This window comes from Pocillopora damicornis, chromosome 6 (assembly GCF_964200805.1).
Source record: "Pocillopora damicornis chromosome 6, jaPocDami1.2, whole genome shotgun sequence".
NCBI lineage: Eukaryota > Metazoa > Cnidaria > Anthozoa > Scleractinia > Pocilloporidae > Pocillopora > Pocillopora damicornis.
The window spans coordinates 16,389,493-16,412,012 of NC_142675.1; the positions used below are offsets into that span (position 1 = coordinate 16,389,493).

Below are 22,520 nucleotides of genomic sequence, written 5' to 3' on the forward strand. Positions count from 1 at the left end.
ATCAAGAGTTCCTTTAGTTGATGATCAATTCCTTTATTCTTGTGACCATAATGTGTGGTTCAGGGTTGACATTGTAAGGAGAAATTACATGCTAGTCACCCTTCAAAGCTAAGGTTTGATTCCAGAAATTTCTCTATCCCAAAACATTGATAACTTGTATAAAGAAAAGAAAAAAAATTGTGACAAACTTAGGGGAAAAAATGAAATGTCATAAGTACGTATTGTGATCTATAATGTATGGATACTGTGAGTGAAGTGACTGTACCAGAAAAAGTTAAGGAATTTTAAAAACAATTAATTAAATGTATTAAATAGGTTAGAGCATGTGGCTTTAAAACCATTATAACATTTAAAAATGGCTGTAGAATTAGTTTTTGTCCAGAACTAAGTTGCCTAAAACTATGTTAAACCATGTTTCAGTGCTTAAAAAAAAAACCTATTTGGTTGTCTGGGGCAACTAGACTTCTAGCTTGGGCAAGTAACTTTCTCTGCTTGCTTGTCTGTCAGGTAAGCAACTCAGGAAATCGACCATTCCATTGAGTTTAATAACAAATTGCCACAACTTCAAAACAGTCAAAAGCTCTCAAGAGTCAAAAGGTTGCATGATTTAGTTGTACATCATCTGACTGAAAGAGATGCTAGACATGGTTTTTTGGCAAATATTTGCGAGGGGCTGAATTTCTTTGTGATTTAATTAAGTCATATCAGCGCAGTTCACCAAAAGTAAACCATTCTAGATCAATATATAAACATTAAATGTTGCAAATTCAGTCATTATAGCTTAAGCAACCAGGAGGTAAAAGAATCCAGCCCTGATGGTGGAGTAGGAAAAGAGTGACATTGTCAAGTTTGATAATATTTCAGACCGTCATGAAAGTCCATACTTAGATGAATTCCAATGCATAAGTAGAATGTAGCAAATCCTGTCAATAGCCAGTGCAACCAATTGAAAATGGCAGTTTATATAAATTTTGTATCAAAAGTTAAATATTAAATAGTTTGGAGAAGACAAGGGAAACACAACTTAGGTATAATGCCTTTGTATATCCAATATCTTGCAGTTTGATACTATCACTTGTTAGTGTTTAATTAATTTCCATTTTATCTCCTCCCTATAAATTTTTTAATAAGCTCAGGCTCACAGGAGAATGATTCAGGTATGTGCAGGTTGGCATTCAAACTTTTCCCAAGCTCTGATTGTTTGTAGGTACCTTAAAAGTTCCTACTGGAGGTACACAGCAAAGTCCAAATTTGTACTATGCAAGGTTTTTAAACCATGCTATTTGATGATTATCTGCACATATATTAGATGAAATGTTAAAAAAATAAGAAAGAAAATTCAGAGATAGAGGTTCAATTCAAATCAGCGCAGGATGTTGTATACGATATTGAGCTATGCAATTACCATGTCTGTTTGTGTGATATCTTAGTCGCTAAGCATTTTTCAGGAACAAGTTCCTGCTTCAATTTAGAAATGAGTGTAATATGAAATAAACGAAAACAGAGTACGCTTACTCATTTGATTATTTATTCAATTTTCAAAGCAACCATGAAAAGAAAAGTATTTTTAAACTTTTGCATACCAAAGATACAAAGTGCATAGCAGACTATAATTATCTTGATGAGCTATCTGCTCTGAATACACAAAGTTGCATAGTTTAAGGTCAGAAATAGTTACAAGCAACACACATTGTGTGTTAAACCGAACCATTCCCAACCCCCCTCAAAAAAAAAGGGTACCTGCATGTACATGTATTTAATTGACATAACCCTTTCTAGTCTCAATCTACAGCACAGCTCAGTCTTTGTCCAACTGTTCATTCCAAAAGTGAGAAATCTGCTGCACAAGTTAATCCAACAGTACTCTTTACTTAACAAAAAAGTCAATCAGGTTCTCCCTGCCCTCTCTAGATTCCCATCCTCCAACATGTAGGCTGGTTTATACTTGTTACCACCATCACTACATTTCAAGGCAGGGTTAGGTTTAGTATTGTGGGTGCTTCCTAGTGATGTGTACCCTTCATCATATAGACTGCAGTACGGAATATTACATTCCTGGATCACTGCCCAGACATCTGCATGATGCCAATCAAGAATTGGATTAACCCTCATGTAATGTGGCCAGTCTGGGTCAGTTGGAGAAAATGTGCGCAGTATATCAGAAAATGGGTCATGCCTTCTGGTGCCCAAAAACATTGCCTTGACTTTTGGGTGAGTTTCTTTCAATGTCCTCAGACCTGTTTTAATGTCTCCTGTTAATGTTACGAGATTCAAATTGTACCTTTTGGTAGTTTCTGAGATGAACTCTTCTGCTTGTGGAAATGGTGACTCGTAGCGAAAGTATAGGGCCTTTAGCTCTTGGGCAGGTATTGATAATTTATTCAGCGCTGCATGCAAAATGTGGAGCAGCACAGTGCAGTCCTTGCCACCATTGAAACTGATGCACAGCTCATCAAGAGAATACAGCTGAAGTGTCTGTTGTATAATAGCCCAGGCACCTTTAAGGCAAGCACTTGTGTTTGATTCATCTTCGGGATCAAGGAGGCTGTACACTTTCTCCACATTCACCAGCTGCTTAGCATCCTTTTTCAGAGAGGTAGGGCTGGGTGGACCTAAAATATAGCAATAGGTTATTAAAATATTAGTTATTTTCTAAGTGGAGAGAAGGTTAACCCTTTTACTCCTGGGGGTGACTAATGAGCAATTTCTCCTTACAATATTGGTGCATCATCTGTCAGATAGGTGATGAGAAGAAAGTTAAATATCAATAAGATGATACTGTTTGATTACATGACAAATTCTCAGAACTCCAATGATAAGAGCTGTACAAAGACATTGAAGAGAATTGATGTTTAGATCTAACAAAAGAAAGGGTAGAGACTCCTTAATGGAAATATTGTGAATGACCATTCCATAATTTCTCCCAATAATATTGTCACAATCAGAAATGTGATAAGAAAAAAAGTGAAATATTAAGAAGAGTTTATTGTTTGATTAAACAACAAATTCTCAGAGCTACAATTATATAATATTTATTAATGACAGAGAGGAGAACTTATTTTCAGATCTAGGGAAAGAGAAGGTGGAGACCTCTCAGTGGAGAAATTACAGTATCAAGTGCTCCTTCACTGTGATTGTCCAGATAAATTTTATCCTCAAAAGGACTGTTGTTGGTTACTGTCAGTGATAAGTTCTCAAACCCTTTTCCTCCAAGAATTTCATTTATCAGCATTAATGAAGGAGTGCTTTGTGATTTGACTCCAAATTCTCACAGTTAACATCACTAAAAATGTATCACAGCGACAAAGGAGAATTCATTTGAGATCTCTGCTGTAAAAGGTCTCTTGGATGCAGCTTAACACATCTGCCCCCAGTTGTTTGAAGAATGGATAATGCTATCCAATGGATAATTCTCTACCTGATGGATAGTGCAGCATATTTTGTTAACACTTCTTTGTTGGATAGCAATTTATCTGTTGGATCACTTTATCTGCCCCTCGATCAACTGGGCCCACTCTAACAAATGACTACTCACTGGACTTAAGTAATGACTTCTGCAGAGGTTTTCAAAGCCTTATAGTCACAAACACAGTCAGGAGTCTTAGAGGGCTAGCGCACTTCATGATTAACCTCTTATGACACACTATCTCTGCATCACTGCAACATTCATTGCAAATGCAGTTAAAAAAAAAAGTTAGAGGCTCATCCCACAATCAAACAAGATGAAGTGAATCTTATTTTCTAACTAAGAGGTAAGATAGATTTCAACTCAATCCGTAAAACATACAAAAAAAGGACTTGCAGTCATGATAACCTCCTGCTTAGTAATCTACATATACTTTTGTGAAACAAAACTTACATTCTGAAGGTGAAGCATCACAGACACGTGCGTCCTCCTCAGTCTTCACCACATAGTCTTTGGGTAACTTTCCCAAGAGACAGTCCCAGGCCTCTTGGAGATCCTTTAAACTATCAGACTCCACAGTCAGTTTTACTTTAAAATTTTGGTCACAGAAATCAGGGTATGACCCTAAGTGTACTATGCCTTTAAATTTCTCACACACCTCATCCAGAATGGAAGCAATTTCTGTCTCATCTACTGAGAGGTAAATCTTTCGCAGCAGAAACCGCTTCTCACGGTTGGAAATTAAAAGAATATCTTCCAAAAGGCCAAACGACTTTTCCAAGAACTTCGGCACTCCAGGAAAAACATACACGTTATGTACAGATATGAGTGGAAAACAGCTCGGTTTTCCCGAGGGATCTTTTCCAAAAGCCAGTTTCACTGACGAAGGAACCCGAGCCATTTTCAAATGGGACGAGTTAATTTCATGCTGATATGAATTCGAAATTAGTTCCACTAATTCATCATTAAGAACTAAATCTTCTCCAAAGGCTTTAGCGATGCCTTGCATTGTAACATCGTCATGAGTGGGGCCAATTCCGCCAGTAGTTATAACGACAGAATATCTAGAGGAGAATTTTCTTACTTCGTGGGCAATTTCGTCCACGTCGTCTGAAATCACAGAAACTTTTCTCACTTTAACTCCTAAGGACCATAATTTCTTAAAGAGATAGTAAGAATTTGTATCTTTGGTATGACCTTTTAAGATCTCGTCTCCTATAATGATAATCCCAGCTGAACACTTGTAATCGTTTCCAACCGCTCCGTCCGCCATCTTAACTTGGTTCGGGCAATCAATACTAGATCGATATCAGGTCACGTGACTATAACTCTGGCAACGAAGTCAAACAAAGATGGCGGACTTTTTATACAAGACAGCACAACAAACGCATTCAAGGTTTTGTCAGACGTGATCATTTCTTAAATTTTTAGGCAAATAAGTGGATGAATTCATGCAGGTAAGCTGTAAGTTACTTTTATTTTGTATACAAGTGGAAAGGATTGGCTTCAGATGTAGTCAGAAGTGACTTTTGCAGGCTGTGAGAGTAGGCGCGAATTCCAAATTTCTCACTTATCAAGTAGGCTTTGACCGAAAACTTACTTATGCGCGATAATACTGTTAGAAGATGAAAGTGCACTGATCTTAATGCGAACTGCTGTAGCTCAATACGATTAGCTTAAAGTTGAAAAAAAAAAACCTTGCTCATTTCACAGCCAATTGTCATCGATTTCCTGTATATTTTCAAATTTTATTTTTGCAGGTTTTGATCTCTAGCTTATTTTGGCTTGTTTGATTTTGTCGTCTTTATTTGTAACACATGAAAGAAATGCAATTGTCAAAAGTGTAATTTTTTTTTGATGTTCGAACCTTTGCTATAAGTCGTTCACCACATGCAGAACTTTTTTTCTTCTGATAACAGAGACGAGTTACGTGATTGATCACGACTTAATTAAGTTATCTTTTCAAGTCAGTTTTAAGTGTAGAACTCTTTGTCTAAGTGATTGCCTAAAATGAGAGTGTTGGCGAGAATGGGTAGATCTTTGGGAAATGTAGGGATCATTAATGCTGGGAGTGTGCCAGGTAGAAATGCACACTCTCAAGATCTGATTGTTAATTCTCCCCTCTAGCTGCTACACATTTCCCTGTAAATTAGTTATGAGAACTTGGTGCTAGATAAAGATAGCAGCTTCAACCTGAGAAGTTTGAATATTCTCATTACCTGTTTGCTGAATAATGTATGGATATTTTAAAGAGAAGTTTTATGTTAATCACTTCTTGGAGTTAAAGGCTTAGAAAAATGTTCAGAGAGTTATCTTTATATACTAAATAAATGTCTTTCTTGATTTGGATCACAAGTCATAGATGTATTCCCATTTGTGCCTGAGTTGGTGAATGAACAGTTCAGTTAAATGTGCTTAAATGTACTTTTCAGAGAAAGAAATGAAATCAAGTTCCAGTCAAGAGAAATAAATAAAGACTGAAACATGGAGTTGGATGAGAGGCTGAGGTGGATAGAGACTAGGGTGACATCATCTCTCAAACCACGAGCAGAGGAGCTAAAGCACATGTTCACCAATGAAAAGAGCAGGTGTTGTTTTTTAGTGTTAGCCAAAGATTTTGTTGCTTCTATGATGATATAAGAGTTCCATACAACCTAAATTATATTTGGCAATCAATCTTTGTGTTGAAAGTAGTTTTGTGGTAGATTCTGATACTTACTCCCTACTCAAGGGTATATATTTATATATATATATATATATATATATATATATATATATATCAAGATACAGAACATTTAAAGGCTGAGGTTCCAAACTATGATTTTAGTAAGCAGAATAGCTATAAGTTTAGTTCATACTGGGTATGGAAACTGGGTTGATTGCCTTCCAGTGAGATTGTAGACTTTATGTAAGACTTTTAAGAACCAAGCTTCAATCAAGGCATCAAGATGTGAGCCTGTTTCAGGATCACCATATAATGTTTTTGACCACATTACTAGATTGCCTTATTCCATTCAATAAAATGTAAATACCGTGTTTCCTCAAATACGCCCCCGTTCCTCGTTAAAAATTTTGGCTAAGGGGAGGTGCATCTATTGAATAGAGAGTGGGGGGTTCTTACTAAGAAGCTATCAACCTGTACTAATTCTGCTGTAATTGAAGCTTTAAAAGATATAAATAAAGTGTTAATATGAGCAGGAGTTCCTTTTATCTCTAGATGTAGCTATTTCTGAAAGTGAAGAAGGATGGAAAGGGAGCTAATTTGAGAGGGGTGCTTGTTTGAAATTATGGCGCAGGGTGTGGGCGCTTCATTGGGAGAGGGGGCCTAGTAGAGAGTAGGCACTTATTTAAGGCAATGTGATAAGTCACTTAATATTCAAAATTTACATCTAGTAATTTTACAAGGACTAAATTTTGAGAGAGTCCTCAACATCCCTCCTTCTCATTTTAGTTGAGCAAATGTTGTGTAAGTAGCTCCTTTCCAGCCAAACTGTACTCTTGCAAGAGCATTGCAAGTTTCATTTATTATGATTGACTATTTCTCTTTGTAGAGAGGCTATGTTTGAATTTTGCAACAATGAAGAGATGAAAAAGCTGTTTATATATTACTCAACATCTCCTGCTGGCAAAAATCTTGTGGCATCACTTACTCCACCCAGCAGCTCAAAGGAAAAGTCTGTTTACTTTGTCAAGATTCACGAAGCAGGAAAACTCTCCAGAGACAATATAGTGACAGATGTTGCTTTCTGTGATTGTTCTTATCAACCTTTGACCCATGCAAGTACTTTAACAAAGGATGTGTTCTTGCCACTGTTAAGTATTGAAATGGGTGGAGGTGTGAGTGCCGACAAACTTATGGACCTAGTCCACAGGCTGGTTTCAGTCCTGCAAGTTTGCGAGGGCAGTTCAAAAGATCAGGTCACTCTACCGCTGCCATCTATTGAGGTGTTGTCAGAGGCAGCAGCATACAGTAGTAGACGGCCTGCTGTCATTCATGTGTTGGAGACAGCTGTGGTTAATTGGATAAAACAGATCAAGGTAAAACAAAATCTTGGGAAACTATGTTAATTAAAGAGTTGTAATGAAATTTCTACAGTGTGTGTTTGGCAGATACATTATCTAGAAGCTTTGGTGCCATTTGAAAATAAATTGTAAGTGGATTCTCTATTAATTTTTTATGTTTTTTTTTATAGGTGACTCTGAAGCTGGACCCAGAGATCCAAATAAAAAAGTTTGGTCCAAAACCAGGTCCATTGGATGAAATAGAGGTATTGTTTCCTACTCTAGAGTACAACACTTCGAAGCTAAAACTTGGATTCACATCATTGTGTATAAATTGGCCTATCAATTGCACAAAGTTAACATAACATGTAGCGACTTCAATTTGGGGAAATGAACAGTGCATTACCTGCCTGAAACTTAAAATGAGTCCAGATTTTTTATTTTGGGACACTGAATTTTTTTTCAAGATGAAAAAAAATTCATAATTCCCTCCCACTTTGCAGTTTTGTTCTTCTCTTTTGACATACTGTAGCATGTAGTAGTTCCCATATTGTAATGGAGGCAGTGGAGGGGAACCAGGGAAATCATATGGCAATAAATCTTTTACACCCCAACATCTGTATGTATATTCTCCATACATATTTTTGTGACCTTAAATTGTGATTCAGGGATGATATTGTAAGGAGAAGTGAGATACTGGTCACTCTTAGGGATCAAAGGGTTAAAGAGAGTTAAATTTCTTAGTGCCCTCTTGGGGAAAGTGTAATAATATTAAACCTATTTAGGAGAAGACTACAAGTGTTATAATCTGCTTTGAGTGAATTTATTATCCATTAAATTAAAAAAAAAACATGAAAAAACCTTTTTTTTTTTTCATCAGATGTGGTCAGAGCGACTGGAGAAGATCACATCAGTGAGTGAGCAGTTGTGTTCACATGTGGCTCTTAATATTATGATGAACCTGGAAGATGCTCATAGTACATATGCACAGTCCTTTCATCTTGTCAAAAGAGAAATTGCAAAGGTTAGGCATTTGTGAACAGTAATTTTGTGTCTAAACAATTGATTCTTCTCTTCCTCATGGTTGGTCATGTGTAATGGAAATACTGGAAAATTGTGATCATATAAAAGGCATAGTTTTAAGTCCTTGGTTGGTTGGCAATAATGTATCTCTTCAATGGAAGAAAATGCTTTTACTATAAAGTGAGAGGTTTAGCAACCGATTATTCTGTACTTGTGTATCTGGGAACCCACATCTAATGTCTGGTTTATTGGAGAAAATGAAAAAAAAAAATCTTTTTTTCTGTAAACTTCTATGGTTTTCTGTCAGCGGTTTATTATTGTCTGAGGATTGTCACTTGCAGATGTTTCAGGAAAGGAGTGCTGAATAATTGTTTTGTTCCTTGAAAACTTCATTTATTTTCTACTCTGCAGTTCATACTAAGATGTCTCTAATAGGAAAAAAGGATCTGGCAATGCATGTTTTCAATTCTTTTGTATTTTTTCATACCAAGGCTGAAGCAGAGACCAATGATAACCTGCAGTTTCTGAGCACTCTCCTACCTTGGTTTGAGAAGCTTCATTATGCAACCAAATCTGCTGATATGGTATCTGTTTTCCCACCGTTGGTGCACACTCTCTATCTTGTCTGGGTTCACTCAAGGTAAGTTTTGTTACAAAATCTGACGTTAAGAACTAATATAAGCTTTCAGCTAATCATGTTTAAATGTGGTTTTCAAGGAATTTTTTTTCAGGATGGGACTTCCATTAAACAGATTTGTTCAACTTATTTTGGCAGCACTAAAGGGAAAAGAGGCTGGTTGTACTTCATGTGATTTCATTTCCATTTTAGGTATTACCATGACCACAGAAATTTCACAAGATTACTGACCATGTTGTCAAATGAGGTTGTCGCTCGAGCAAGGCAGCTTGTAGAAGAACACGTGTTGGAAAATCTCCTGGCAGTAAGTGAATTTTCTATGTTAAAACTACACCTTTTTAGCTGTATTCATCTGCTCAAAACTCTTAGGAAACTCAGATAAGGAACATCAGCCTGTGCATGGGTATTGAGTTGGACATGTTCTTCATGATGATCGCTCTGGTAACCTTCATGTTTCTTTCTCTAGTCTTACACCAATTTGAAAGATGCCTTGCGTGTGTGTGCTGCATTCCGAGGTTGTTACTTGGATAAAAAGGACAGAGCTGATGAGACAAATCAACAAAGATTATCTGAACAGTCAGGAACTAAGTAAGTCCGTATACAATTAAGACATTCCTCCACCTCTGAGACCTCTCCATTTGAAAGTAAACAATTCACATTTTCGATTCCTTGTGAAAGGAACTTTTGGTAGCCTGGGCGAAACCTCTCATTATTGACGTTTTGGCGTGAGCGTTTTTTCGCCCGAGGGAAGGTATGGAGCTGTGAACAACGCGAGCTGGGAGGGGTCTGAAGGGGTTCAGTATTGATAATTCAAAGGGTGGATAACGCTACCTAATACATAAATCGCTATCCAGCGGATGTGTTCACAAAACGTATTGTACTATTGAATAAAGGGGGTAAGTTTCTAAAGAAACTGTGATGCTGCATCGGTGGGAAAGTATAACAGGGTAATTTGATATTATCAAGTGAGTTGATGACGTAAATTTGGCCTCCGTAAAGAGTTTCACAGCTGATGTTTCGAGCGTTAGTCCTTTATCATTCTCTCTGACGAAGGGCTAACGCTCGAAACGTCAGCTTTGAAACTCTTTACGTTGGCCAATTTAAGTACTGTTCTATCCACCGTTTAGAAATTTATCTAGTGGATAGTGTTATCCACCCCTCGAACAACCGGAACCGATTTGATAAATTGTGTTCGAGTTAAGGCTGCTGTTAGACAACATAGATATGTTTTCAGCGTCCGTATTTTTACCCGATTGCTCAGGACAGCCTGGGATAAATATCAGTGTACAAAAGAGTATTACATCGTTGACATCCTGAGCATTGCAGTTGCATTTTTCCCCAGTAGGGACAGCGGAGGTGTTGTGTGGCACAGCAAATTATACAACAACAGCCTAACACCAAGAAATACAAAGATGTTTAATCGACGTAACAGCCTCTCAGAAAGCAACAGTGGTTATGATACTCTAGAACTATGGACTGACTCTGCGTGGCCTGCTCGAAACAATTCGTGTTTTACATCGCTAAACAGCTTCATGGAGCGTTGTAATGATGTACTGGAGCTCGTTCAGACAACTCAACATTTTGAGATGCTAACGTGCACTGCTCAAGTTGGTGGTGCTGGTGGTAACAGTTTGGACAGTCAAGTGAGGGAGATCCATCGCAAATTTAAGGAAGCTGTACGTTCTTTTCAGCAGATGCCACATGTAAGACCACAGAGAATTGTTTGTTTATTTTCAACTCTGTGTATAAAAGACATACCCACTTACAGTGAAGCTTAAACTTGTTTCAAGCGGTTTTTTTTTCTAACACGGTTTAAGTTTGTTTTCTTCATATAAGCTGCTAAAACTCGAAATGTTTGTTTCCTTGAAATTTAGCACATTGACGATACAAGTTGGTGACTACCTGAATCTTATGAAAAATTGGAGTTTTTCAGTTCTCTGTTTCTGATTTTCATTCGGTTAAACCTGTTTAAGGAAACGTGTTTTGATGGTGTGAATGGGAAATAAGGCTAGACGTACATTTACCTCAAATGACGTATTCAGAATTGTAGCTATATCTCCAACGTAAACTGCGAATGATGTTTTACAAGTAATATTGTTCAAAAAAATGTTGTTTTTCAGGATGTGTTGAACGCAAATGAAACTCAGGAGTTTGAAAGAGAATTCTTCGCCTTCCGTTCCGTAACAAGGGTAAGTTTTTTTGTTTGTGCCGTTCTATTTGGTGACGTTTATTTAATATCTTGATTTAAGTTTATCCAACCTGTTTCTCAGGACTTAAAGCAATCTTATTTCATCGCTCTCAGGATTTAGAGTACAACCTGGCCGATGTGATGAGACAAAGTTTTAAGCAGTGCTGGGACACAAGAGCCAAACTGAGGCTTCTGGAAGTGTTTGAAGGAATCAGTGGACGAGAACTTGTTCAGGTGAAAATCAAAGAGAAGGAAAATGAAGTATACTTGTAAAAGTCATGCGCTAAAGCACATATCTGGTAAATTTTCCTAACGTTACGTCGTATCCAGGAAGATTAGCAACACTTGGTTGCATCATGTCCGGACTCTAAATTCAACCGTTTGCAAGGCCGCCATTTGGCAAGCCAAACTTTAAAAAATGGTCGCTAGGAATAAAATTCTAGTCGTCAGAGAAACAAAACTCGTTTTTGGAGGTAAAGGCGGTATCTCAAGGCTCGATACTCGATCACCAAAGAAAAAGAGGTACTTTACACACAAGAAAGCTTTCGAGCATTTTCAAATTTTATTGTATGCAATCTTATACTATCTTGACCATAAACACAAGTTAATAAGTACGTTGCAGCCAAATGTATTATGGCCACCAATCACAGATCGCCAAATTGGGGACTTTCGAGGCAAGTGTAGTGCCCTATGTTTTTTCCCACTCGCCTCAGCGATCCAAACGGTTATAGCTTGGGGAGCTGCATGTCACATGCAGAGGCTAGAATAATTTATGATAGCCATGCAAGTCAGTCCCGTATACAGACGTAACCTTTCCAATTTTTTTTTCCGAACACCTTAGACAAATCTGAAGGTTACGTTTACTGCTTTGGTGCTTGGTTTCACTCAAGAGTTACTGGACATGAGAGTATTCTTCGAGTCTCACATGGACTCCCCTCCGACTTATCCTCACCTTCCTCCAGTGTTAAACAAGTTACTTTGGCTTCGCGGATTCAAAATACACATACAGGTACTTGATAATACTTGAACAACACTAAAAGAATCTTTGGATTGAGAAGTATTTCCTTCAACCTGTATTTGTGATTATAGAAACGTGGGCGTCCGATTTGTCTCATATTTTGCAAACTTACAACTGAATTAGAAGTTTAGAAGAAACACTATATGTGTAACCTTGCTACGTCTGATAGGCTCAATTGGAGGATGACATACATACGAACCACGAAGAGAAGTTTCAGGGCTGATTTACCAATAATGCAATAGCCAATCAATAATAAAAAAAATATTGAGGCTGGGAGCAAGAAAAGCCAAAAACATTAGAGTATGTCAAGGGAATTTAGCCCCAGGCATTGTTGATGGTTTCTCTAGTAGCTCTTGCGAGTGACCTGCAAGGAACTCCTTTAGAAGTTTGGCCATGTACTAAGTTCATCACGCTCAAACAGTTTTTAAATTTTGTTTTTTGTAGGAACCCATGTCTCGGCTGCATCGTGTCTCTCCAGCTTCACTTAAAGGTGACGATGGATGGCGTCTAAGAGATACATACTCAGATCTGATCAAAGACATTGAAAGGTAAAGGCAACTAGAGGCAGTATTTTATTAGCACATTTGAAGACAATTTTCGTACTGGTAGGCTTCGGTCTTTTGTCTTTAGATCTAAAACCGCGGTAGATGGTTAACTTTTTGTTGAGTTGAGGAAAATACAACAGGGGTGGTGATGATCCTACATTTGACGGGAACGTGATAACAAAATCTTCTTTCGTGATGTTCAGGTGTAAGGGAAAGCTTTTATATTCCTTTCCAAGGTGCGAAGCAGAAACTATTCGTCAATGGCAAAGCAAAATGGAACCTGAATTGAGGACCAAATTAAAACAGCCTCTTTTGGTGAGTTGACCAAGGCATCCTTTATAAAAGGCACGTTGTTTCTGCATGTACGAGCAACTTTGGATATCGCTTTACTTCCAAGTCTGCACAAAATAAAAAGGGATTGGCACAGAAAATTATTTTAAGATGAAGAATTGATAACCAAAGATCAAAATTGAAATTGGAAGAGGTGTTACAAATGTTTCTTCTGTCATTACAGAGGAGATAACCTTATAAATGACTGAATATCCACCCTTATTCATAAAAAAGGTTGAAAGGGGAAAATACCTCACGAGATTGGAGTTGTTTCGGTGAAGTTAAAAATGTGAATCAAACCACAAAATATCACTTGGGTAGATCGAGGAACAGCCAAGAGGTATGCATAAGCCAAAATTAATCAGGAATTGCCATCGATGGCCTATGATGGTCAATAATTGTCAATAATTGTCAAATTGTTGGCTAAGGATGGCCAACAATGGTCAAGGATGGGCAAAGATGGCCGATAATGGAGAGATATAACTTGTTTTATTTGCTAATTGTAGATTGCGGAACCTGCAAGCGAGGGAAGTAGACCCACTCTACACGTGAACTTTGATCCTGAATTGATGCTTCTTTTACGAGAGGTTCATTACTTAGGAGGAGAGCCCTTCTTGACACGTCTTCCCGACCCTGCCCGAGTGCTGCTGAGATCAACAGATGACAGTCTTCTAAGGTCCACTGCTACGAGGCTTGAAACTATCGTGACACGGTACAATTCTGTGATGGCAAACATGAAGGAGTTCGAGAGGCCTTTGTTTGAGAGGAAGCTTGCAAAAATTGATGAGGTAAACCATGCAGTGGTTAAGAATTATTCACTGGAGTGAAGGTATATATCCCACACTTTCAACGACCCTAAGGTGAAGAAAAGATTTTGTATAAAATACATAGAAACCGAAAAAAATAGTTTATTTTTGTAAACATACCGGAAAATAGTCGCAAATTAAATATGGCCGTAATGGATAATCATAGGAGCCTGCTCGTGGACTAAGTAGACGGCGGTCAGCGGTCTAAGGGGCAGCGGTAAACCGCTGGTAACTGGCTAATTTTGAAACCCTGTTCCTGTCGCACCTGGAATGTTATACTGAGCTAAAAATATTTTCCGATTTCTACCTTTCCAAAGTTACAGTTGTATTGTTTGAAACACAACACTACCAGTAATAGCACAAAACGTTTGAATAATTCTTCTAACATTATATTGTTTTGCATGAATATTTTCTGACTAAGGTTATCTTTTTTGTTCTCTTTTTCATCCTCTATCTTGCTATCACAGTTGCTCGGCCAAGGACTCCATGTGTTCACATGGAAGACAGTGGAATCAGCAGATTTTGTTGAGCATGCGTCATACCTGGTTTGTGACGATCTCCATCGCAACCTGGGCGTGGTCCAGAGTAACTTCAGAGAAATCTGCAACATAGCAGCTTCGTGGTCTGACAATGGACTATTGGATGTGTTCAGTCCACGTGATGTTAGCAAGTCATTCTCAATGGACAAACTACAGGAACAGCATGGGTAAATTGAAAAATAAAAGATAAAAAATAAATAAATAAAACATGGAAAGCGATTGCGAACTTAATTGCAGTTTTACAAAATTTTTGCTTAATTACTATTTGCAGGATGATTTACGAGACGCATAAGCACGCTGTCACTGTAGGAGGGCACAGAATCCATGCCTTATTGCAGTCTACGTTTGAGGTGAGATTGGCTCGACTTTAAAGCTTTTTGGGAACCCTAGAGGATGTGGTGACGTTTTGGTTAGCGCGCTGTAATCTGGTTCTAGACTGTGCGCCTTGGCTCGGTCCTTGAGTTATTTTCAAGAGCAAGGCGCTTAACTCTCAGTGTTCCTCGTCATTCAGGAGTATATATGGGTAGCACGATTTATGAGGGTAATCTGAGGTAAAATAAGGGCGTCATCCGCTATGGATTACCATCCCTTCCTAGTCGTTTAACTCCATGGGACGGATGTAATGTATGAGCCTTGAGTCAAGTACACTACAACGTGTTCATTGAATAAAAGGTGATATAAAGTTGGTTGTCAACTGCTTGTTTTTATCTGTCAGGCGGCGCAGATAAGCCGTGCTTCTCCTGCCTGGCAGAGTTACATCAAGTATGTCAGTGGAGTCGTGATGGAAGGACTGAAGACATCTACTCAAACCTCATTGCAATCCATGTTGAACCAGATTGTATTCTCCAATATGTCAAATGTGAGTTCTCGCGGTATACCTCTTCACAAATAGAAACAGCTACCGGCACCGTACAAACAACTTTCTCACTCCATTTACATAATCAGTGAGCCAAAAAGAACTTCCTAACTTTACTGACTGATCACAACCGGACAGTCCTAAATGAAGAACATTACTTAAGTATTACAGCCTATAGTAAGACGGCAACACTGAAAATTTAATCGATCCTACCATCTGATCGACAGATATGAGTTTGTGAGAACACAAAGCAGGAAAAATATTAAAAGAAAAATTTTCAGCCGTATTTTGACCCTAGATCTCCTCACAACCCTTCACTCTCCTTTCTGTCTGCCATATAAATTATGATGTTAGTTTGGAGAATTAGGTTGGATCATCTTATAATCTACTGATTGATAATTGTTTCCTTATTCTTATCCCTGGTCTGCTTGATATTGTATTGATATTGTAAGGAGAAATTCTGGCTTGGGAGTTAAAGTTCTATTCTTTCCAACAAGCCCTAATTCTACTGATGATTTTCCAGACCTATTCTCAAGTTGTCTACGATTTGAGTGGGTAACATAATTTAGAGCTGATCCTCAAGAAGTAAGAGAGGCTGGAGTTTGTTGATTTTAGATGGCTCTCACTTATATTGCGAACATTTCAATTAACCTTGCAGGATTCTGAGGTCCTACCAATACTGACTATTCGCTTGGAGCTAACTGGTTCCCAGGTTTTGTTTAACCCATCACTTGATGACAAGTCAGCCTCATCCAGCGTCCAAGAGAGTGTAGAAGGATGGTTAAATGACTTTCTCGGACGTGGTGATTTCGTGAGGCCTGTGGATGAAGATCTAAAGGTAAAGTTTTAAGGAATTGCGGAGCTCTCAAGAATGACTTTTACGTGAAATCTTTTTTTTCGGTTTAGAAGTGACTTATTAGAGAAAAATGTAACCTATGGTATCGTTAGGAGTATTAGGTTTTGCATTTTATTTAGTTGTTAAATGTCAGCCATAGAGAATTTAGGTTCGAAAAGAAGTCCTTAGTTCAAAAGAAAAAAAAAAAGGAAAAACAAATGAAAACAAATGCCGCCGATAAAGGTGTCTCAGAATCAGAGGTGTTTTTTTCTTAAATAAGAGAAATACCTCAATGTCTAAACGTTTACCGCATTTTATATCTGAGGAGCTAATAACGTATAAGAACATATCCCGTTCTTTCAGAGCTACAAGGAAGTCATTGTTGATGATGATGAGGTACAGACACTAGTGAAACAAACCAAAGATGTGGTCGAGCAAAATGCCTCCGAATGCAAGGTAGGAATCATACATGGCATGCTGCTCCGAAGTAGTAATATCACTGATACTACTAAAGTGTTTTCGTTAGATCCGAGTTTTAGCAGCGAGAAGGAAAGTTGATAGAAAAATTTTCCCTTTTCTTCGTTGAATCACTGGTAAAAAAAAAAAAATTTACACCCCTAAATCAGTATCCGTATTCTCCAGACATTCTCTAGACATTTCCTGAGGTGCTGACAAGGAGAATTTGTTGAACAATCGAAAACTTCTTTAGTTGTTAATCAATTCCTTTATTCTTGTGACCTCATTTTGTGTTTCATTATATATTATATATATATATATATTGTAAGATATTGTAAGGAGAAATTAGATGTTAGTCAATCTTGGGAGTCAAAAGGTTAACAACAAAAAAAACTATCATAAATTGATTGCAGAGTTTCCTGGCGACGTTTCGGGAGTATGCATTTTTATGGATACAAGATGTACAACGAACATTTGAGGAGTTTCTCGCAGGAAATATAGTGGCTCATCCAAGAAAGATGAACCGATCCGAGCTTATACGATCCAGAGCATCACAGACATCAGAAAAATCGAGGAAAGAGAAAGAAAGAGACCCGAGGTAGGTTGTTCTCACATCAGGTTTTCAACTTGTGATGAGGTGGTTACTGTTGGTTTGTCGAAATACGGGGTTTATCGTTGGAATCTGGAACGGATATTGTAGAAGACAAATGGCGAAAATGTTTGGACCGTATGTAAGGCTTTGGATAGCGTGTGAAATCCTACATTGATTATCCGTTCAATTCCTTTCTTTCTCTGTCCGGCGTTTCCTGTACCAACTTTGTTCATGACTGTGAATATATGAAAATCATATGTGTGAATTGCGGTTTAAGAAATGAATATGAAAGCGACCTTCGCAGTAATGAACACTTCTTAAGCAATGATGAAAATAAGGCCTGGAAAAGAAATTTAGGTCAGTACAGGCCTTTGTTGTAAGTCATGTCACTCACTTATGATTTTGTCTGTACTCAGGTCCAACCGCAGCTCAGCTGCTGCCTCCACACTCAGTACCAGTGGAGCTATGGGATTGTCAGAAAAGACTTTCCTCAACCCCAAGAAAATGACAGCTACTAAGGAGGTTAGGGATGAAAAAGGACCATCCTTGGATGATTTTGACAAAGAGATAGAGATTTATCAGGTATGTAAAGTCGTAGTCATCTCCTCTTCATTGACATCAGATGAGACTGTTCGGCGAATCTGTCAAAAGAAGAGTCTTTTTTTTGCCCTTCTTATGGAAGGAAATATTGTCTCTATTTACCCCTAACACGATCTTCTCAATGTAACATACAACTACCATTTACACTTTGAATAAATAAATATTGAATTTTACAAAATAAATTTGAGAAAGAAAAGTCAGAAAAGCCATGGAAGCTTTGAAGCTGACGGCTTTCACGACCAGGTCATCACCTTTAAATTTTCAATAAAATGTAAACAGAATAAAAGGGTAAGGTTGAGATTTGAATTTTACCATTTTCTTAGACCGCAAGAGACGAGATCTACAATCTGCAGGATTGGTGCGATGTAGGTTGGATGAGAGTGAACATGAGGCCAATCAAACAAGTACTTGGCACTTATGCCAGCAAGTGGATGTTTGTTTACACCAAATATCTTTCGGATCAGGTAATACAAACAGTTATCTAGTAACAAGATTGAGGGTCAGATAAAGCGTCAGGATTATATCTCTCATATAGACAGAAGGCAGCTATGCGTTAGATATTCAGTGATCTTGGCTGTGGAATGATTGTCTTAAGGCCTATTTACACGGCACGACTTTGTCGCATGCGACAAGCTTACGACAGGCCTACGACATGACTTAAGAGTCGTAAGCGAGTTGTAGGTTTGATTTACACGAAACAATTCGTGTCGTAAGCCTGTGGTAAGCTTGTCGCATGCGACAAAGTCGTACCGTGTAAATAGGCCCTTACATATTCTGTTTTCTTGTTCAAGGGTCCTTGAAACATGTAATACGTGTTTTTTCTTTGAATTTCGTTACGATTGGCGTTTCATATTCATCTACTCCTATTGTTCCATTTCTAGGTGTCTTCAACGTTAAATGATCTTGATTCCTTTCTGAAACGCATCGAACCTGGAATAGAAGCGATTACAGGGGAAGAGCAAGACATTGCTTCTTTTATGCGCCTCATGAGAGTTTTTAATGAGGTAGGTTCGTGATGGTATATCAGATTCATTGTCTATGTAAAGAGAATAACTTTCGGGTTTGGGTTTTATAGGTGAGTACTCAGCAAGCGGAGATGGACAGCAAGTTTGTAGCGATGAAAAGAACCATTACTCTCTTAGAAAAATACGATCAGAAACTTCCAGATATGACTCAAAAGTTCTATGCTGCAGCACCACAGAGGTACGTACTTTTCATCACAAATAGGATCTAGATAGAATAAGAAAGATTGTAAGTTTTGAGCACGGTAAGAAAATAGAAGAAGGTGTTTTTTCGTCTTGTCACGAGCGTGGGACAAAGAAAAAATTCTGAGTCCCCATGAGGAATGAAACCTCAGACCTTCGGTTTTCGCGCTCCGATGCTCTACCACTAAGCCACATAGACTCGCGTCCTGAATACTGCTAGAATCAGCGATGTTGATAGCGTCATGTTCGTAAATAGAATAGGAAAGATGGTAAGTTTAGAAAAAAATTCTGAGTTTCAGAAAATTTTTGTTTGTCCATTGCTCGTGACAAGACGACAAACATCTTTTTCCAATAAGGATCTAGTCACCCAAGAGACCAAGCATTTTGAACCCTTTAACCCCTAAGAGTGACTAGCGACTAATTTACAATATCACCCCTCATAAGGGTAATGAGAACACAGGAAATGATCACCAACTAACGAAGCTCCTGATCGTTAAACAAATTCTCCTTAGCACCTTGGGAAATGTATAGAGAACAGTATGGAGAATATACATAATGATTATAGGGCGTAAAGTGTTAAAACAGCGCTAAATTTTTTTTAAAAGCGGTTCAGAATGCTGTAAGAACGGTTCCTTGTCTGTTTTGGGCCAATAAAATACAAAAAGCCACTGAATTTTTTTTTTTTTGCTTCTTGAAAACGTTGAGCTTGCTTAGTTTTTTCTGCTCATTAAAAGAAAACAGTGTACATTGTTCTGATGAGAAAGCTTGAGTCTTCAAAATGATCTTCACTGTTGTTTTGTGATTACGAGTTCTTAATGAGGATCTTCGTTTTTACACAGGTGGAACAACTTGAAGATGAAAGTAAATCAAGCCAAACAACGTCTGGGACCAAGAATACAAGCTGAGGCCTCCAGTGTCACACAGGTAGCTAACCCCGTCAGAAGTGTGCTCTCCGTAGCGTGTTCTTTCATTCTGATTCTGATGGTGTACTTTAAAAAAATGTTGATTGAAGAGTGCAATTAAGGGAAGGACACAAAACTGCTAATTAAATCTCACCCACAAATTACCGGTAAATTTTGTGCTTTTATCCTATCCATTCTACAGGAGCTTAGAGCATTTGGGGATCGCTGTGAATCTCTGGCCAGAGAGTTCTCTGATTCCGAGGCGTTCAACAGAAAGTGTCCTATTTATACTGCTTTCACCATTATGGACACGTTTGGCAGAAGGCTCGAGATTATGGAGAGCGAGGCGCAGGCTAGTACTAGGACATTTTTTTTGTTTTTATTGGTTGTAAGAGCAGTTTTCTAGATACGTCAGTAACTCAGACATGTTTCCCAAGCTTGATGTTTTCTTTCACCGTAGATAGATACAGTTATTGTTGTTATAGCTTCTCTGGCAAAAGTTCTATCTGTTGGTTTTTGTTAAAAGCGGCGGTATGCAGTGGGATACACAAGGGGTGTATACCGCGCTTGGCTTAGAGCGCCGAACTTTCGTGCTTGTGGTCGACGGTTCAAGTCCCAAACCGGTCCGACACTCAGGGTCTTGAAATAACTGAGGAGAATGTGCTGCATACGCGAAACATTTGCAAATGGCTAGAAATCTTAGTTCTCTTGGAGAAATAAAATAAAACTGGTTAGCAGGGGACTTCAAGAACCCACGCACTTATCGCAAAAGAGTAGGGAGCGTAGCTTCTGGTGTTGGGTGTGGCTTTGTTAGACTTCTTGTGCAGACTCCATTTAAACCAGCTTTAAGGCTGAACTGGGCCAGCTTGCTAAAATATTGCAAGTAAATAAAATGTATTAATAAGAATAGGCTCAATGAATGAGGGTGTAAGTCTCTATAGAAACTGTGGTGCTGCGTCGGTGGGAGAGTATAAAATGGTAAATTAGTATTATGAACTGAGTTGATAACGTAAACTGGCCACCGCAAAGAGTTCCAAAGCTGATGTTTCGAGCGTTAGTCCTTCTTCTGAAGGAATGATTTCTAGGGCTAACACCCGAAACGTCTGCTTTGAAATTCTTTGCGGTGGTCGATTTACATTATCAACTTAGTTGATAATACTGTATTACCCTGTTCCTAAGAGTAGGCCAATTTGACTCTTGTTTATCAACAGGACCTGATTGAGCTTCAAGAATTGTTTGAAAAGGCTGTGGTTAACTTTTCTGTTCTCCCTCGGTAAGTTGCGTGAACAGCGTCGAATTTTCTTTTAAGTGTGTGACTTATTCTTAAGGAACCTTTTCCTTGCCATCGTGCCCATCTAAAAGATTTACTCATCCCCCTAGACTTCGCTCTGACTTGGAATGTTTACGCGAGGTCTGGAATACGTGGCGGGCAGTGCAGGAACAACACACGGAATGGAAACGAGGTCGTTGGCAGCGAATCAACACAAAGCTTATGAGGAAAGCCACTGAGGCGCAAACTGATGTCGTGACAGCTCTGCCTTTTGAGGCGCATGAGTGGGACGTGTTTGTTGGCATGCATGATGCTATCCTTGATATCCAGGTATTATAGAACCCCCCTCCAAGAGCTTCAAGGGTTTGACGCTTTTGTGCTATGTATCTATGCGCTGTGCATCTATGAAAAAGAAATGTCACAATCGGTTAAGTTGGATCTTGTGCCTTTTTTTCTTGCAACTGTGACCAAAATAGCTCTCGGAACGGCATGCGTCTTTTAGGGTCACTTTCGCTGGTAGATTCAGCTGCTGGGTCAATTCATATCAAGGGAACAAACGAGTTTTAAGTGTAAATTGTCACCGGTGATATCTTCGTAGTACTTAGGTAAAATGTTCTCATTTTTCCGCCTAGATAAAGATCAAAAGCTAGCGTAGAATGAAAAGTTAATACCCTGAAGTTAAGTTATTGGCATTGGGCTTAGATTTGTGGTTGAAAACGTCGTTTTAATTTCTCTTGCATCGGTGGTGGGCTTAGATTTGTGGTTGAAAAAATCGTTTTCATTTCCTTTGCATCTGTTGTTGTTAGGCTTGCCTACCAATCATTGATGATCTCAGTCGCTCGGCCATGCGGCCTCGACACTGGAAGCAACTATTACGTGTAACGGGAGGAGCCGTGCAGATCAGTAATGAAGGATTGACGAGAATGACTTTGGGACAGCTCCTGGAGCTGGGGCTACACAGTAAGGAGTTACTTAATAGATTGAAGTTCTCTTTATTGATTCAAGGAGTAGGTCATTGTCAGTGCATTGTGAAAAATTTAGTGTCAATGTTTCAGTCACGATCCGTTTCAATCTCTTCCATCTTTGGCCTTGGTTGTTCTTTCTTAGTTTTTTGTAATGCTTTTTTTGTGTTTTTCTTTCTTAATGAACAAGTATTTGTAGTCTCTCTTGAGTCGAAGGTGCTTCAGCATGTTGCAGAAATATCTCAAAATATCCATTCTCTAGGAGAAAGCACTTACATTAGAAATTTAAAACAGTCTCAATTATCAGCAGTATCCACTACTTAAGCAAGCTTAATCAGCGCTTTGCTA

At 38.4% G+C, this 22,520-nt stretch overlaps 2 protein-coding genes across 2 annotated transcripts in view; one reads left to right on the top strand and one right to left on the bottom strand.

Annotated features, from left to right (window-relative positions):
• Positions 1-1,514: 1,514 nt before the first annotated feature.
• On the bottom strand, positions 1,515-4,713 carry LOC113668772 (bifunctional FAD diphosphatase/FAD synthase). Its single transcript, XM_027184721.2, has 2 exons — positions 3,860-4,713; positions 1,515-2,612 (listed from the first exon to the last, which is right to left on the bottom strand). The coding sequence occupies exons 1-2, from the start codon at positions 4,677-4,679 to the stop codon at positions 1,888-1,890; spliced, it is 1,545 nt and encodes a 514-aa protein (XP_027040522.2). The 5' UTR covers positions 4,680-4,713; the 3' UTR covers positions 1,515-1,887.
• Positions 4,714-4,737: 24 nt separating this feature from the next.
• The window catches only part of LOC113668774 (uncharacterized), a 53,316-nt gene continuing 35,533 nt past the window's right edge, over positions 4,738-22,520 (top strand). The window contains exons 1-30 of the mRNA XM_089209283.1: positions 4,738-4,863; positions 5,839-5,994; positions 6,958-7,444; positions 7,600-7,674; positions 8,289-8,432; positions 8,923-9,071; positions 9,261-9,372; positions 9,535-9,656; positions 10,411-10,771; positions 11,189-11,257; positions 11,371-11,490; positions 12,098-12,265; positions 12,719-12,822; positions 13,056-13,134; positions 13,656-13,937; positions 14,423-14,661; positions 14,766-14,844; positions 15,210-15,353; positions 16,009-16,188; positions 16,549-16,641; positions 17,055-17,239; positions 17,650-17,815; positions 18,157-18,297; positions 18,715-18,837; positions 18,909-19,036; positions 19,878-19,962; positions 20,143-20,292; positions 21,152-21,213; positions 21,321-21,540; positions 22,017-22,170. Coding sequence (XP_089065409.1) covers positions 5,891-5,994; positions 6,958-7,444; positions 7,600-7,674; positions 8,289-8,432; positions 8,923-9,071; positions 9,261-9,372; positions 9,535-9,656; positions 10,411-10,771; positions 11,189-11,257; positions 11,371-11,490; positions 12,098-12,265; positions 12,719-12,822; positions 13,056-13,134; positions 13,656-13,937; positions 14,423-14,661; positions 14,766-14,844; positions 15,210-15,353; positions 16,009-16,188; positions 16,549-16,641; positions 17,055-17,239; positions 17,650-17,815; positions 18,157-18,297; positions 18,715-18,837; positions 18,909-19,036; positions 19,878-19,962; positions 20,143-20,292; positions 21,152-21,213; positions 21,321-21,540; positions 22,017-22,170 — 4,525 coding nt within the window. The 5' untranslated portion in view covers positions 4,738-4,863; positions 5,839-5,890. The remainder of the gene's footprint in view (positions 4,864-5,838; positions 5,995-6,957; positions 7,445-7,599; positions 7,675-8,288; positions 8,433-8,922; positions 9,072-9,260; positions 9,373-9,534; positions 9,657-10,410; positions 10,772-11,188; positions 11,258-11,370; positions 11,491-12,097; positions 12,266-12,718; positions 12,823-13,055; positions 13,135-13,655; positions 13,938-14,422; positions 14,662-14,765; positions 14,845-15,209; positions 15,354-16,008; positions 16,189-16,548; positions 16,642-17,054; positions 17,240-17,649; positions 17,816-18,156; positions 18,298-18,714; positions 18,838-18,908; positions 19,037-19,877; positions 19,963-20,142; positions 20,293-21,151; positions 21,214-21,320; positions 21,541-22,016; positions 22,171-22,520) is intronic.

Bases quoted from the DNA above. Each gene is read 5' to 3' on its own strand.
- LOC113668772 (XM_027184721.2), bottom strand. From the start codon at position 4,679: ATGGCGGACGGAGCGGTTGGAAACGATTACAAGTGTTCAGCTGGGATT. The intron at 2,613-3,859 runs GTAAGTTTTGTT...GCTATATTTTAG, and splicing joins TGATGCTTCACCTTCAGAAT to GTCCACCCAGCCCTACCTCT.